At 39.9% G+C, this 14,953-nt stretch overlaps 1 protein-coding gene across 1 annotated transcript in view; it reads left to right on the top strand.

Moving 5' to 3' along the window:
- ACVR1 (activin A receptor, type I) overlaps positions 1–14,953 on the top strand; it is a 104,738-nt gene that overhangs the window by 25,158 nt on the left and 64,627 nt on the right. The window contains exon 2 of the mRNA XM_006880793.1: positions 1,329–1,402. Coding sequence (XP_006880855.1) covers positions 1,336–1,402 — 67 coding nt within the window. The 5' untranslated portion in view covers positions 1,329–1,335. The remainder of the gene's footprint in view (positions 1–1,328; positions 1,403–14,953) is intronic.

The following is a 14,953-nucleotide window of genomic DNA, read 5'->3' as shown; positions in this document are numbered from 1 at the left end:
TATAATTCAGTGGCATTAATTACAGTCATGATGCTCACTCAGTTCACCATCATGTGTTTCTTAACATACCTTTTGCTGCCTCTAAGAGTTGTAGCCTTTTTGGGGAGGAAGGGAACTGTATGATGAAATAGGTAGCTCTGCCCCCAGTTAGAGGAGTTTCATTGCCAACCCAATGGCAGAAGTTTCAAATCCAGTGTATCTCCTCCATGGGAGAAAGATGGGTTATCTTTTCCTGAGATTTACTGTCTCTGAAAATCTGCTGTAGGATCAGCTCTGAGTCAATACTTAACAACCACCACCAATTGAAAAAAGAAGTATGATCCAATCATAGTAATGCTTTTTAAATTTTTTCATCACTTAATCTGTAACATTGTTACAAGAATCTGCTCACTCTTGTGAGCATTTTTAGTGCCCAATTTTGCATTTGATAGGGTGAGGTAAAACTAAAATCCTAGGGGAATTCCTAGCTTTATGCGTCTGATTGTTTTAATTTCCTGTCTGTGATAAGGATATCTGCTCAGATAAAATTATCTTAGAGTGGCCATTAATAAGAGGTAAACTGACTATAAAGATGACTTTGCTTAAAGCCATGTGAAAAATGTACACTCAGGTGTCACTTTCTCAACTCTCATTGCCATTGAGTCAGAAGCCACTTTTAGATGATGCTCCAAAGGGTTTTCAGAGGCTGTAAATCACACTAGAAGAGATTACCCATCTTTCTCCCACGGAGCAGCTAGTGAATTCGTACCTCCTGCCTTTGACTTGGCAACACAGCTCTTTATCTGTTGTTGTTAAGTGCCATCAAGTTGTAGATGGCTCATAGTGACCCTATGAACGAAAGACCTGAACACTTGTATAATTTTCATCGTTTCTCCACTTTCATAGAGTTTTTGGAGGCAAGCTATTTTGGAAGTAGATCCCACTGCTGCTACCAAGCTTGTTTTAATTGGGGGACTCCACCAAATGGAAGAAAAGCGCCCGTATGAGAGCATTCTGCTGCTTTCTCTATCTCCAAATGAATTTAAAAACCAAGGCATGGTTTAAACTCCATAAGCACCTTTCTTCCACATTCCCCATAATCACATATTTCCATTGGCTCTCACCACCCCAAAGTAATCGTCTGAGAGCATTCTGTGCTGCTTTCTCTATCTCCAACCAAATTTAAAAACCAGGGCATAACTTTACCCATCAGTCCACCAGAAATAATATCTGTAAGAGGCCTCTGTGAGAAGGGCTTTAACATAGAAGCTTGTACATGATACGCTTAATTTGTCAATCTGCAGTTAAAGTGTTTTATTTCACTTGGGTCTCTTTCTTTCCCTCCACAGTTGTACAATGATCGATGGAGTGATGATCCTTCCTGTGCTGATGATGATTGCTTTCCCTTCCCCTAGTATGGAAGGTAAGTGACTCAGAGATACTTAGATTAAGAGAGGCACACTGTGTGTTGTTAGTACTTCCATTAAAATTTGGTGGTTGCTCCTGGTAGGGATGCTGGTGGTACAGTGGTTTGATACTTGATGGAAACTGAACCCACTAGCCCCTTTGCAGGAGAAACAATGTAGTAGGAGTCGTCTGCTTTGGTAAAGGTTTATAACTGGAAAGATTACTCGGTGCTGTTGGACTGTATGAGTCAGAAGGAATTTGTATTTTTTGTTATTGTTTGGTTTTTTTTTTTCTTATAGCCCTTTGACGTAAATCTGAGTTAGCTTGATAGCAACTTAAAATAACAAAGCCTCATTGACTATTTGGAAATGTGATTCTTAGTTATTGTAACTTTCCTGTATACATAATGTGATAAGAGTTCAATGTAGCAATTAATCTAACAACAATAACAAAAAATAAGGCATGGACAGGTGGCCCAGCCCCTTGGAAGTAGCCCCAAGTGCCTCTCTGTTGCTTTGAACCCACTAGCCACTCCACAGGAAAAAGATGAACCTCTGAAAACCCATTGGAGGGTTAGCTGTGAGTAAGTTCTGATTCTTTGACAGTGATTCAAGTTGACCTGAAAGAAATACAAAGGTGTGTGTTTTACACCTATGTATCCAATCATTACAAGCACAGTGATTTGAAAAGCAGAATGATGTTTGAATGATGTATTAATTCCATAGCTATCACAAGATATCCTCAGTGATAGGATTTTCTGAATTGAGGAATATATTTTGATAACCTCTATTACATAGAGATCTATTGTCCACTATATACTTTCATGGTAGTTATATTTTTGGGACTTTCAGTGCACATTTGAACAGTGAAACTCATACTTTGCGTTTATATGTAAAACAGTTAATGATACACAAGATTTTTCATGTAAAGGAATGTTCATTAGGGCTTTACTTTTTACCTATTTAAAAAAAAATTAGAGTTGGCATTATACCTGTTGAAAATAATAAAAGTTGAAAAGAGAGAAAGGAAAATAGTTACTCATAATCCCCTACACTCACATCTAACGGCCATTTCTGTGTTGTTCACATATGTGTATGTAAGAACTCTATTTTCTGGTTCTTTGCCCATTTTATTTTGCAAGCCACACTCCTTGAAAAGTGGTACTTGTGGTCCTACTCTTCTATGGGATTATCAAACTCTGTCCAGGCTTTTTGGGGTATGGTAAACCAGAAAACCAAATCCAGTGCTGCTGAGTCACTACAGACTAAAGTGACCCTCTGTGAGTTCTCTGAAGCTATAAATTGGGCAGATAGGGACTGTCCAACTTTTCCCTGTGAATTTTCTGGTGAATTCTAACTACTGGAGGTGCTGGAGTCTTTTGGTTAATAGCACAGCTCACTGGGGACTCCACAACCAGAGCTCTCCACAGTGCTGCTGGTGGATTAGAACCACCAACATCTCAGTTAGCATCACAGCATGTAACACACTATGTCATGAGGGCTGTTCTTAGAGTATAGTGGTGGTGTTGTTAGGTGCCTTTGAGTTGAGTAGAACTCATAGCAACCCTGTGAACAACAGATGTGAACCCTGTCTCATAGCAGCCCTGTGAAGAACAGATGAGTCCTGTCCTGTGCCATCCTCAATAATAATAAGCCCATTGCAGCAGTCACTGAGCCAGTCTACTTGGTTGAGGTTCTTTCTCTCCTTCACCATCCATTCACCTTTTCTAAACATGATGTATTATATTATGGTGTGTTATATGCTTTTAAATCATAAAGAAAGGAAGCACTCTCACAACGGGACCAGTTAACAACATCATGGCAATTGGTGACTGGGATGTAGAAATTGGAAACAGTGAAGAAGGAAGGGTACCTAGAAAGGGTGGTCTTAGTGATGGGAAAAAAAATCCAGAAATAGAGTGATTCAGCTTTGTATGTTGAATGATTTATTCATCTCAGATACTTTTTTAACAATTGCCACACACTTTTAAGTTGACAACCGTGCTTAGAAACACATTTGCCGTCATTTGCGGCAACGTGTTTAAAAAAACACAGTGACTTTACAGGTGGATGTCACCAGATGGATTGCATAGGATATAGTAGTGAGCATTATATAATTACTGAGTTTCTAGGGAGACATATAATGTGATAAGTTGGGATAGCCAAAACTGTGAAAGCATCAGTACTATGTACTAGAAACCCATAGATACGTAGTTTGTTTATAATGTTGATCCATCTACCTTCCTTCACGAGATACTGACATTCATTATAGAGCTTCCCTGTCTGAGATGTTAGCTTATAGCTACATTAAGTACTTGAAATTTGGCTAACGTGAGCTGGCTGTGAGTATGAAATACTTACTGGGTTGAGAAGATTTAGCAGATCTTCCTCCTCCTCTTCAGTAATATTCTGGAAGGTAACTATAACCCATTTCTTTTACTGTTGTAGAGTACTGTAGAGTTGGAACCGACTCATAGCTGACCCTCGGTGGGTTTTCAGAGGCAGTCAATCGCTTATCCTTTTCCCAAGGAGCAACTGTAGGCCTTGAACTACATGCCTTTAGGATTGCAGTGCAGTTTCTTACCACTAGGCCACCAGGGCTTCCCTTCTTTTTACTACTACCAGAAGATTTAGCTTTATGAATAGTTACTCATACCGTGTTTTTGTTAGAACTGTTAAAGATCAACTTATGTATTTAGGGTCCAGATTGTACTTGGATGTTATGAGAACATTTCGATAATAGAGTCCTCTTGTCAGTTAATTTCGAGGTTGCACAAAGTATAAATCCTGAATGACAATTTTAAATAAACTGGTGATTTCTAACGGAAATTTAGGATCCTAACTTCAAGAAACTAAGTAGAAGAAATAAATGTATATTAAAGCTGGAAGCAGGAGTGGCATCCACTTCCTAAACAACATGCCTCTGGAATTTCTATGAACTTAGATAAATGATTAGAGTTATAGAAAGGCTTCAGGCCTTTTGTTCATAGGGTCTCAACGAGTTGTACTTGACCCGATGGCAGTCAACAACAACAACATCAAAGCTGAGAGGATTGAATGACTTAACAGTACTTCTCAACTTTGGCAGATTTTTACCTGCTGTGCATCATTTGACAACATCTGGAAACATTTTTGACAGGCTAGGTTCTAGGTGTGGGTTTGAAGTTACATTGCCAACCTAAAGGGTTTGAACCCACCAACCACTCTGGGAGAACAATGGGCAGTCTCCTCCCATGGGATTATAGCTTCTGAGAAACCTGCTGGAAGCCAGCAGTGAATCAGTTCTGACTTGAAGGCAATGAGTTGTTTTTTGTTTTGTTTTGGGTTTTTTTGTTGTTGTTTTATTTTTCATTTCCAGAACTCCCTGTTCCCTTTTCAATTATTCAGCTGTATTGTTACTATATTTTTAAAAAATAAAAATTAAAAAAAAACCCCAAACTATATCTAAGGCATATTGACAAATAAAAAGTGTAAAGTTCCTCTTTCTTTCAAATGCTATGCCCTGTTAAGGGTACAATATTCTGTAGGGTAGTAAACAGTTTCTTTAGGTGGGTTCCACTTGATATCATGAGGAGACCTGTGGAATAGACAAGATAGGGCAAAAAAGAGTGGAAGAGAGATACATTTGGAGAGGAAGACCCTCAGTGAGATGGATTGATTCAGTGATGGGGTAATGGGGTAGGTGTGTGGGAGATGGTCAGATTGGCACAGGATAGGGCAGAGCGTAGGGCTGTTGTACATAGGGTTGCTATGAGTCACAGGTGACTCGATGGCACATAACAATAACAACAACAATATGAAGAAAGAAGAGGGTGAAGAATGGAAATAAAAGACGACCGAAAAGGATATTTTTTTCCTCCAAAAGTCACGCTAACAGCCATGGTATTGGTTGTTTTTCTCTACTTGAAACTCTTCCACAGACCAAAAAAATCCAGCAGATGACCTTTTTATGTTACAATGAAGATAGGTCATGAAACAGCCTGGGAAAGATCAAATTGGGCCTAGTTTTGGCTGTTAGAGTTTTGCTATCAGTATTCCACCAGGTTTGGGTTGTTTACAAGTGTGGGAAAGAGCACATTTTCCATTAGCTATAGTCGCTGATTTTCTAGGGTCTGCATTGCTTTGTGAGTGGTGCTTAAGATACCCTTGGCAGTAGGGAAAAGGTCTCGTATACTAGTAATGCCCAGCAAATAAATGCAACAAACCACAACAAACAACAACTCAACAAAAACACCCAACAAAAAACTGCCCCCAACAAAAAAAAGCAACATCTAATTAAAAAAGAAAAAAAAAAGCACAAAACCCCAAACCACTCCAACTATTTAAAAATAGTTGTTTAGTACAAAACCTTGGAATGTTAAAGCTTATTAAAACAGTTCACCAGCCTAGAGTACTCTAGTCCTGAGAGTGGCTGCCTTCATCCTGTCTCCCCTCCATGGCTCCAGTGCCTGTTAACAGTCAACAGCATATTCTATGAAAAGACTCTTTGTTCTTGTATATTTACTAGGGATTGATTTAAAAAAAAAAACAAAAAACAAAAAAAAACCAACCCCCAAAACAAAAAAAAAAAACCCACACACCAAAAAACCCAAACCACCAAAGCCTGGAGAACCCCTGGTTGTAACACACTTTAATATATTCAGCATTAATCATAAAGCAAATGCTACATACAAAATAACTAAAGAGGTAAATAATAGGGCAGATAACTAAATCTTTATAATAACCTTGGAGCTGAGCTTTTGACTAGCAAGTTTAAAAGGAAACAGAACCGTGTTGGATGTTTACAGAGCAGCTCAGGCACCTTATTAATTGTGCTTCAGTGAAGCTAGATGGCATTTCTCGGGGCATAAATAAGAGCGTTGAAGATTAGGTGGTAGAATTGGTGGCTTTCCCATATGATTATACAAAATGAATCTCTTTCTAAAAGAACCCAGCTACCCCCTACTCCCTTTTAAACATAATTCTTACATGAGAACCTCCAGGAGATTCTCTTGAAACATCTTTCGTGGTAGAATAATTAGGGACTATTTATATTAAAAGCACAACAGTTCTCAGTCCCTTTAAAAATTTTTTTTCAATGCAGATATTTTATTCTAATGTATTTTAGTGTATTCTTTCTACTAATTAACAACAACAAAAAAATATTTTACCTTTTGTCCCCCCAAATGCACCACAAATATATCCTCAATATTGATTTGAAGGAGTGTTATTTTGCAATCCAAAAGAGGGATGGCTCTACAGTAGTGAGTCTGGTATAGAGACAGAAGGGTCTGAGTGTTCATGGGGACAGTGTCACCGTGTGTTTGTGGAGCCTGAATGCCTCTAGGGAAAAAGATTCTCTGCAAAAATTAAGTTTGGAAAATACTGTCTGCAGTGATTACCTCCTTGGTAATTATGTTGTTGTGTGCTGCAGAGTCGATGCCAACACATCCCAGTCCTGTATGACACTGTAGAACTGCCCCGTCGGGTTTACAAGGGTGTAATCTTCATGGGAACAGATTGCCATGTCTTTTCTCTTGGAGTGGCTGCTGCTTTGAACCACTGACTTCTCCACTGGCAGCCATTTGTTTAACCATGGCACCACCAAGGTTCCTTTTGGTAATTCTAAGTAATACACATTGAAGTATTTAATAGATGTAAAGTGCTGCACTAAGTGGTTTATGCATATTATCTTCTATAATCCTCATGATTACCCTAATGAGATCATTTTGGGGGCAGGAGTGGGGGATATGACTTTAGGCTGGTTAAAACTTTTGTCAAAAGAGGCAACATATGCTTTGAGGAATGGTGTTCAAGAGCTTCCATCATTATTAATCCTCTTAAAAGTGTGTGTATGTGTGTGGCCTGTGTTAGCTACATTATTTACATTGTGTCTGGTGCAAGCTAGACTCCAGCTCAGTCTAGTCTGAGATGGTGAGATGAGAGTTTGCAATAAATAGCAGATGATAATACCGCTTCACCTGGATTTGTGTTTTCACTGCTCAGCTGTTATACTAGTATTCATTTTTTATGTTCATTATGTATAGAACTCTAGTGGCAGGAAGAGTTTTATTTGCTCTCACACAGAAGAGCACTTGAGTCTTAATTAACTGTATATCCTTCCCTTTCCTTCCCATTAATAAGACTAATCATGCTCTAATACTGCTATTACGCTTCTGGGGCGAAGTCCATTTCTGTTGGACAACTTCCTGGTTTGTCTTTCTTTCTGTCCCTTTGAGCGTTTGCAGGTAAGGACCATGGCACAGATGCTTCAGATGGAATATTGCTTCTTCAGAAATATTTCAAAGCTACAAATGACCCACATTTGATTAGATTTACAAACCACAGTTAGATTTCATTATAGCAGTTAAGGCTGGGCCATTTTACAGAGTTTTATTGTAAGAGATTGGCCCTGTCCTGGAGATCCTAAATACTTTTCTGAGTTGACTTGATTTTAATGTTTCCAAAGGCATCACTACTCAGACTTTCCAGCCCAATTACCCAATGTGAGGAGGAAGGGGGGTAACTTCAATAGACTTTTTGTTAGGGTCCACAAAGGTGGCCCTCTTTGCTTCTGGGAGGAAGAATAGAACAGGCCTTTCTCTGAATATCTCATTATTGAAATTTCAGGAAGTTCTTGAAGGGATGAATGAGTGTAACAGAAATATCTCAGTTTTTAATTTGTTACTCTCATTTTTCCTTACTATAATTGACATGTATTGTTTAGAAAGCTTTTTTTCTTCCTGTGACATATTACCAAATGAAAGTATTTTTGGGGAAAGAGATCCCATGGCTTTTTACGTGGAGAATGCAGATTGTTCATATTCAGTGAACCACACATGGCGGCGGAGGTGGGAGTAGAATGCAGGAGGATTCCAAAAAGTCAGTGAAACAAAGTTCAGTATTAAATAGATGAGAAAACTGGTCCAATACGCAAACTTACTAAATTATTACTTTTGTAGTCAGTACTAAGTATTCAGTGCAGTTGCCTCTAGATTTCCTTTTATGAAAATGGATCTCAAGAATGAGATGATGAACACTGACCCTCAGAAGGAAAATCTAATAAAGCAGCTTTATGAGAATGCTATGGAAGAATTTTCATTCTTAACAACAACAAAAAACCAAACATTTGAAAATCCACCAAGAAAGCCAATCATAATTAAAAATGAATATGCAGCTTTCAAACACTGCACCAGAACTTTCTTCCATAGCCTGACATGACCTCAGGCAAGCTTCCATAGATAATGATTATTCTTAATAGTCATGATTACTCAGAACTAATGCTGATTCTAAGATAGTGTAAAAAGACACAGTATGTGGTGGTTTCAGATTTTGACTCTGAATCACTGTAATCAGGACTTTGAGCAGGTTCATTCTCTTCTGAGAATTTGCATTTCTGCACCAGATATATAGAGGCAGAATCTACATTTTTATTGCTAGGCATAAGAATCATCTAGGGAATCAGATTCTGATTCCATGTGGTGTGTCTGAAGTAGAAAGGAAAATTCTTGTGGCAAGGGGGTGCCATGCATACCTGGATGCACTGGTTCAAACTCTGATAACAATAAACCTATTTAGGGTAGGATTCAGTCATGGAAATGTGTTCGCCAGACATAGGTATCAACTTGGCTAGGTCATGATCCCTAATGTTGTGTGATTGTTTTACCTTTTATGAAGTCACACCTGTATTCAAGTCACACCCCTGCTGGTTGTTGTTATGTGCCTTCAAGTCGCCAGCAACTCCTCATAGCTGAAGCCTACCCTGTCCTGAGCCAGTCTCACTGACTCCGACATACCTCCCCTCATTGCCCCAGTCACTTTATCAATCCCACACCTACCCTCATTACCCCAGTCACTGTATTAATTCATCTCATCTGGGGCTTTCCTCTCCTGTACTGTCCCTCTACCCTGACAAGCATGATGTCCAAGGATCGGTCCCTCTTGGCCAAACTATGTGAGACAGAGCTTAAAAATCCTAGCCTCTAAGGAGACAGACCTATTTGTTTCCTTGGCAGTCAGTTCATGGTATGTCCAAGATTCTACTCCAGCACCATAATTCAAAGGTATCAATTTTCCTTTTAATATCATCCTTTGTCACACATTTATTTCACAAGAGATAAAAGGAAGGAGAAGCAAGCGGGAGGAGGTGGGCGTGCTTCCTACTTTTAAGAAACAAGAACTGAGAGGAAGCAGAACATCTCCTTTGGACCTGAGAACCTTCCAGACCATAGGGAAGACTGGTGCCAGGACATGCGGAGATCTCCAAGGAACTAAGAGCTTACAGGTGTTGGAAGAGGACAAGGACCTTCCTCTTGAGCTAACAGAGAAAGCTTTGTTAGACTTCTACTTTTAGATGCTCTGTTATGGGAGCCCTAAATAACCAAGACAGACTAAGGTGCTTAGGAGTGTCCCATACCATATATGAAGTGAAAATGTCATGAAACTAATGATTGTTACAGTCTTTGATGCAGTACTATGTTTTATCTTTCTTTCTTTAAACTCTATTACATTTTGTTTTAAAAGAAAGAAAGCAAGCTTGTCTTGAACCACTAAATTGATTTTACTACCCACTAATGAGTTACCAATGAGTTTGAAAAAGACAGCCCTAAGTTCCTCCCTAGAGTTCCCTGCTCAGAAGTGCCCCCTTCTCTGTGTTGCAGGCTCTGACAGCTAACCGTGGGTCATCTGGTATACTCCTCAGTGAAATCAGCATCAGACCTTTTCTTTTTCCTCCAACACCTCCCACCCCCTTCCTTCATAGTTTCTTATAGCCTGACCACCCTCTTCCGAAGTCTATGATTTGACAGGAAGAAGAAAGTGTACATTTGCACCTTCTCAGTGTTGGTCATGACACTGGACCAGCTGTTGCCTGATTCAGTGGGGTGTTGCCTAGATCCTCGTTTAATACTGCATCTAATTCTTTGTTGTGAGTTAGAGCAAAGCATGGACTTTCTGAGGATAATGTGTAATTCAGGGACGTGAAGAGGAGAAAATAAATAGAAGAAAGAATGACACTTCTCTTCCAGAGGAGGCTGGAAAGATTCTGCTATTTAAAAAAAAACAAAAGAAAGCAAATAACAAAAATAATTTTACCTGCTATATTTTCCCTCATTCACATGGTTATTTTCAGGAAAGGGTGGCCTTTTCCTTATGTTTATTTTTGCTACCTTTGTTTTAAGTTCTGCTGCTTATACTAGAATAGCTTTAAGGGAGGGTGGAGAGGAATAAGGATCCATTCAAAAGTGTTGTTAAAGGATGGAGGTGGGGTGCCATGAGGAGGAGAATACCCATGGTCCAGTGTAAACGAAATTTAACCCCTGTGACCTACATCATGTTGTGAAATGACTGATCCTGGCTCCTGGTTTTATAGTCCTTGGCTTGCAGTTAGTGGATCTATAGATTCAACTAATTTAATGCAGTATTTCTTTGTGTGTAAATGTAGCTGGAGGCTCCCTGGGAGCTTTTCCATGTTTCCTGTTGTTTATAAAGTTGAACATAGGCCCTGTATTCAGTTGTCTAGTAATGACTTCATCTTTAATGTCCCAATTCATATGCTTCTCCCTTGCATTTTTGCAAAGGGCCTGAGTAATTTTTGATAGGTTCTGCTTTTAAGCATGTCTTCAGAAGGGAAGGCTGAGAGGCATGTATGAGAGTAATCTGTTCCCAGGAAAGAGACAGTCATGCACTATCATTGGGCTGCTTTTTTATTGCATCTTCCTGTTTTATTTCATTCTCAAGTGTCTGCTAACTCCAGGGAAATAAATTCAAACTCAGCTCATTGTCATCAAGTCAGAACCAGCTCATAACTGATCTTCCAGTACGTGGTTTTCTGAGGCTATTTATAAATAGCATGGGAGGAGATTGCCTGTCTTTCTCCTGCTTGTGGATTAGAACTGCCTGAGAGACAGTCTTGGGGTTAGCAGCTCAGCTACATAAGGACTGTGACATGAGAGTGCCAAGTGGGATAAAGAAGGCAGGAATGGTCCCCGGCTTCATAAGGATGAGTGGACTTGGGGAATGCATGCAGTCTGGGGAGAATAAGCCCTTAATTGAGTTGGGTTATATTGATCCTATAGTGGATGCTCAGTACAAATAATTGATGAATAATTAGTGTTGATGACAATAATAATTATGCTAATACTTTGATGGCCTAGTCTTTAGGAGGTTGTACTGCTAATCCAAAGGCCGAGCCTTTGATGGTTCTAACCCTCCAGCTGCTCAGGGACAAACATGAGCAATCTCCCTCCATACAGTTTACAGTCTCAGAAACCTGAGGAGGATTGGCTCTGAGTTCTGTGAATTCAACAGCCATGCGCAGGGATATTTTTTTAAAAAGAGAGAATATTACAAGAGAAAGGGATTCTTCTGGACTGAGGAGGAAATAAGAGCATACCTTTTTAAGTAATTTACTTTGTTCTTGAGAAAGGAGAATCTGTTAAAAGAAAATATTTTTTTTTTACATTGATCAATTAATAATTTTTGAATACCAGTAGATAAATAAGAAGGGTTCCAGTTCTCAAGGAGTCCCAGCCTGGTTGGATAAGATGACAATACAGTGGTTGAGTCTCTATAGGAAAGGCCTTCATGTTGCTGTGGGCTGGAGATTAGGGACAGACATGAAGGCACATAGCTCTTTAAAGGGTGAATATGCATTTGCTCATCAAAGGAAGTCATAAGAAGGACATGCACTCAGGGGAAGGGCTGAACCCAGAGAAATAAGGTGGATGCCATGGTCTGGACAGTCCAGTTTGACCAGAGCCGACATGCAAAGAAGTCAGGAATTGATCACCAGCAACTTTGTTAGGATCTTGTGCCACCATGTTTTGTCTTGTGTCCAGAAGGCATTGGGGAGCTGTGGGAAGAGTAAGCAGATGAAAGTTTCGAATTTTGTGTCTCCAGAGTTGTGTGGTGGAAGTAGATCATAGGGTGTGGTAAAAGCATGAGAAAAAAGTCATCCTTCTGCAGTGTTGAGGCAGGCATGAAGGCGTCTCAGCCATTGTCGTTTAATTGGGACTTTGAACCAGTTCACTCATATGGCCACGGAAATGAAACCAGAAGCCTGAATTTTGACGATTTGGATAAACAAGGCCAGTAACTGAAATGGCAGAAATTAAATGTCACAGGAGACACTCAATGGATGATACAATGAATAGTCTTATCTGTTGCGAGTGGCATGGATTCCGAGAAGCAGCCAGCCACCAGCATTGAAGTTCATGCATCGACCACTGTTTCCCACTTTTCAGGCAAGAGATTTGGTTGCTATGCAATGAGTTCACTTCCCTAAGAGGGAGATTACATTTCTAGCAGGACATCCACCCGTAATCTTTCCAGTTTTCATTCAGTGAACCACTCAATGGCAGCAGGTTAGTAAGTGAATCAATCCAGTTTATGCAAATTTTTTAAAATTTTTGTCTGCTTAAGTGTTGCTTCCTCCACCACTATTAGCTTGAGCTGAACCGCTTGAAGCCCTGAATTTAATAATTGTAGGAACTGAAAAGCTCTCTTGATGGCTCAAATGATTTGCCCTTGTCTACTTAACATTAAAGCTCTGATGGCTTAGTATTAAGAAGCGGCATTGCAGTCCTAAAAGCACATGTTTTGAATCCACCAGTTGTTGATCTGTGGGAGAAGGATGAGCAGCTTTCTGAAAACCATAGGACGGGTTAGCTACAAGTTGGTTCTGTCTTGATTCTGATTTGACAACATTTAACCTAAAGGGACCTCTGTTGCTGTAGTCCATGGGGAGTTGGGCTGCTAACCCAAAGGTTGTGCCTCTCTGCACTTTCAAATATGCCAGCAGCTCTGTGCAATAAAGACGGACAGTCTCCTCCTATACAGTTTATAGCCTCTAACAACTCACTGGAGGCACTAGAGATCCAAAGATATGTAGGTTTTGACTTGGTGGCAATGAGTAAGTGAGTGACTTAACATAAAAGTTTGTGGTTTGACCAGCAGTGACAGTTCAGAAGAAGAACATTGTTTTCTATTTCTATAATGTTTAACATAGGGTCGCTATGACTTGCAAACGACTCGACAGCACATAACAACAACAACAACAACAACATTTAACTGATTTGCTGCTGTTGAGTTGATTGTCCCTTATAGCATCCCACAATTATGTTTCCCTGATTGCAAAAAACTTAGCAGATTTCCTGTGTTTCTCTCACAGAGCAACTGGTGGTAATCCTATGGCACAGTTTTACTTTCTTATACATTTGGTCACCATAAACTGGCATTGATTAAATCAAAGTGGGTTTAGGCTTACGAATCAGGAGGAAAAACCAAAACAAGACCCAACCAACCAACCAACTAACAAACCCAAGCAACCAACCCCACAGAAATAAACACTTCATTCCAAAGAGTAGACTCTTGTTACAGATAGAGCACAAAAAAGTAACAGTGCCAACAGCTACCTAACAATAATTCCATTGCTTCTTTTTGTTCTGAAAACAGAAGCCTGACTTTTCCAGCAACTTTTGCAAAACATTTTAATCCCTCTCTCTGGCCCTTTGTTCCTGTGTTGCCATGGAGTGTCAATAGCCCCAGCTCAGAATAACCCAGGCAGTGAGAAGAGAGGTACAACTTGCTCACTGGTACGTCGACTGGCCAGGTTACACTGTTTTCATTGCTCCCTTCTTGGGAGGAGCACGAGGCAGCTGGTTGCCCTGGCAGCTGCGAAAGGTGTATGTCTCTTGGCTGCCCTGAGTTTGAATCATAACCAAAACTTGCCTGCCTACTGAGAATGTGCAGCTCCCCACTGAGCCGATAGCAACTGAAAATAGCCCGCTGAGCACCTGTTCTGTGTACACCAGCCCTTGGCTGACCGACATTTAGGACAGAAAGCACTTGGTGGCTAGATGAGGTACTGTGAGGTATTAATAATTCTTAGGAAGATCCTAGAATGGTTTTTATCCCTGACTTAACGGGAGGAAAAACAACATGCCTTTCTGAGCAGTTCCATTTGACATTTCTAGAGAGCTCTAATAGCTTAGTGGGTAAGAAGTTACATTGCTGACCCAAAGGGAGGTGGTTCAAATCTCCCAGCTGCTTGCTCCACTGGAGAAAAATGGGCGGGCTCCTCTCATTCAGTTTACAACTTCTGAAAACATCCTGCCGGCTCAGCTATGAGTTGGTTCCAACTCTGTGGCCATGTGTTGTTTAGTTTAGTGAATGGCACATGTTATTTATATGCATTATTTGCCAGAATACGTGATACTGTTCTTCCTGCTCAGCCATACAGGGTCCAACAGACTACATCGTTGTTGTGTACTGTAAAGTTGAAATATGTCAATTCCTGGGGCCTTTTTTTTTGCCAATTCTTTCAGAGCATCTTGAACTTCTTTATCACCAGAGGGTCTTGCTCATACATTGTTTCATGAAATTCTTCTGTGTCCACCAATTCCTTTTGGTACAATGATTGTCTATCATATTTCCATCTTTTAATGCTTCCTGGGTCACTTAATATTTTGCCCAAAGCATCCTTAAGTATTACAACTCAAGGCTTGAATTTGTTCTTCAATTCCTTTAGCTTAAGAAATGCTAAGCAAGTTCGGCCCCTTTGATTTTCTTTCTTTCTTTCTTTCTTTCTT

This window comes from Elephantulus edwardii, unplaced genomic scaffold, assembly GCF_000299155.1.
Source record: "Elephantulus edwardii isolate Elephantulus edwardi_28Jun2011 unplaced genomic scaffold, EleEdw1.0 scaffold00010, whole genome shotgun sequence".
Classification (NCBI taxonomy): Eukaryota; Metazoa; Chordata; class Mammalia; order Macroscelidea; family Macroscelididae; genus Elephantulus; species Elephantulus edwardii.
Note: the sequence above shows the minus strand (reverse complement) of the source record. Positions and strands in the feature narration are given on the sequence as shown.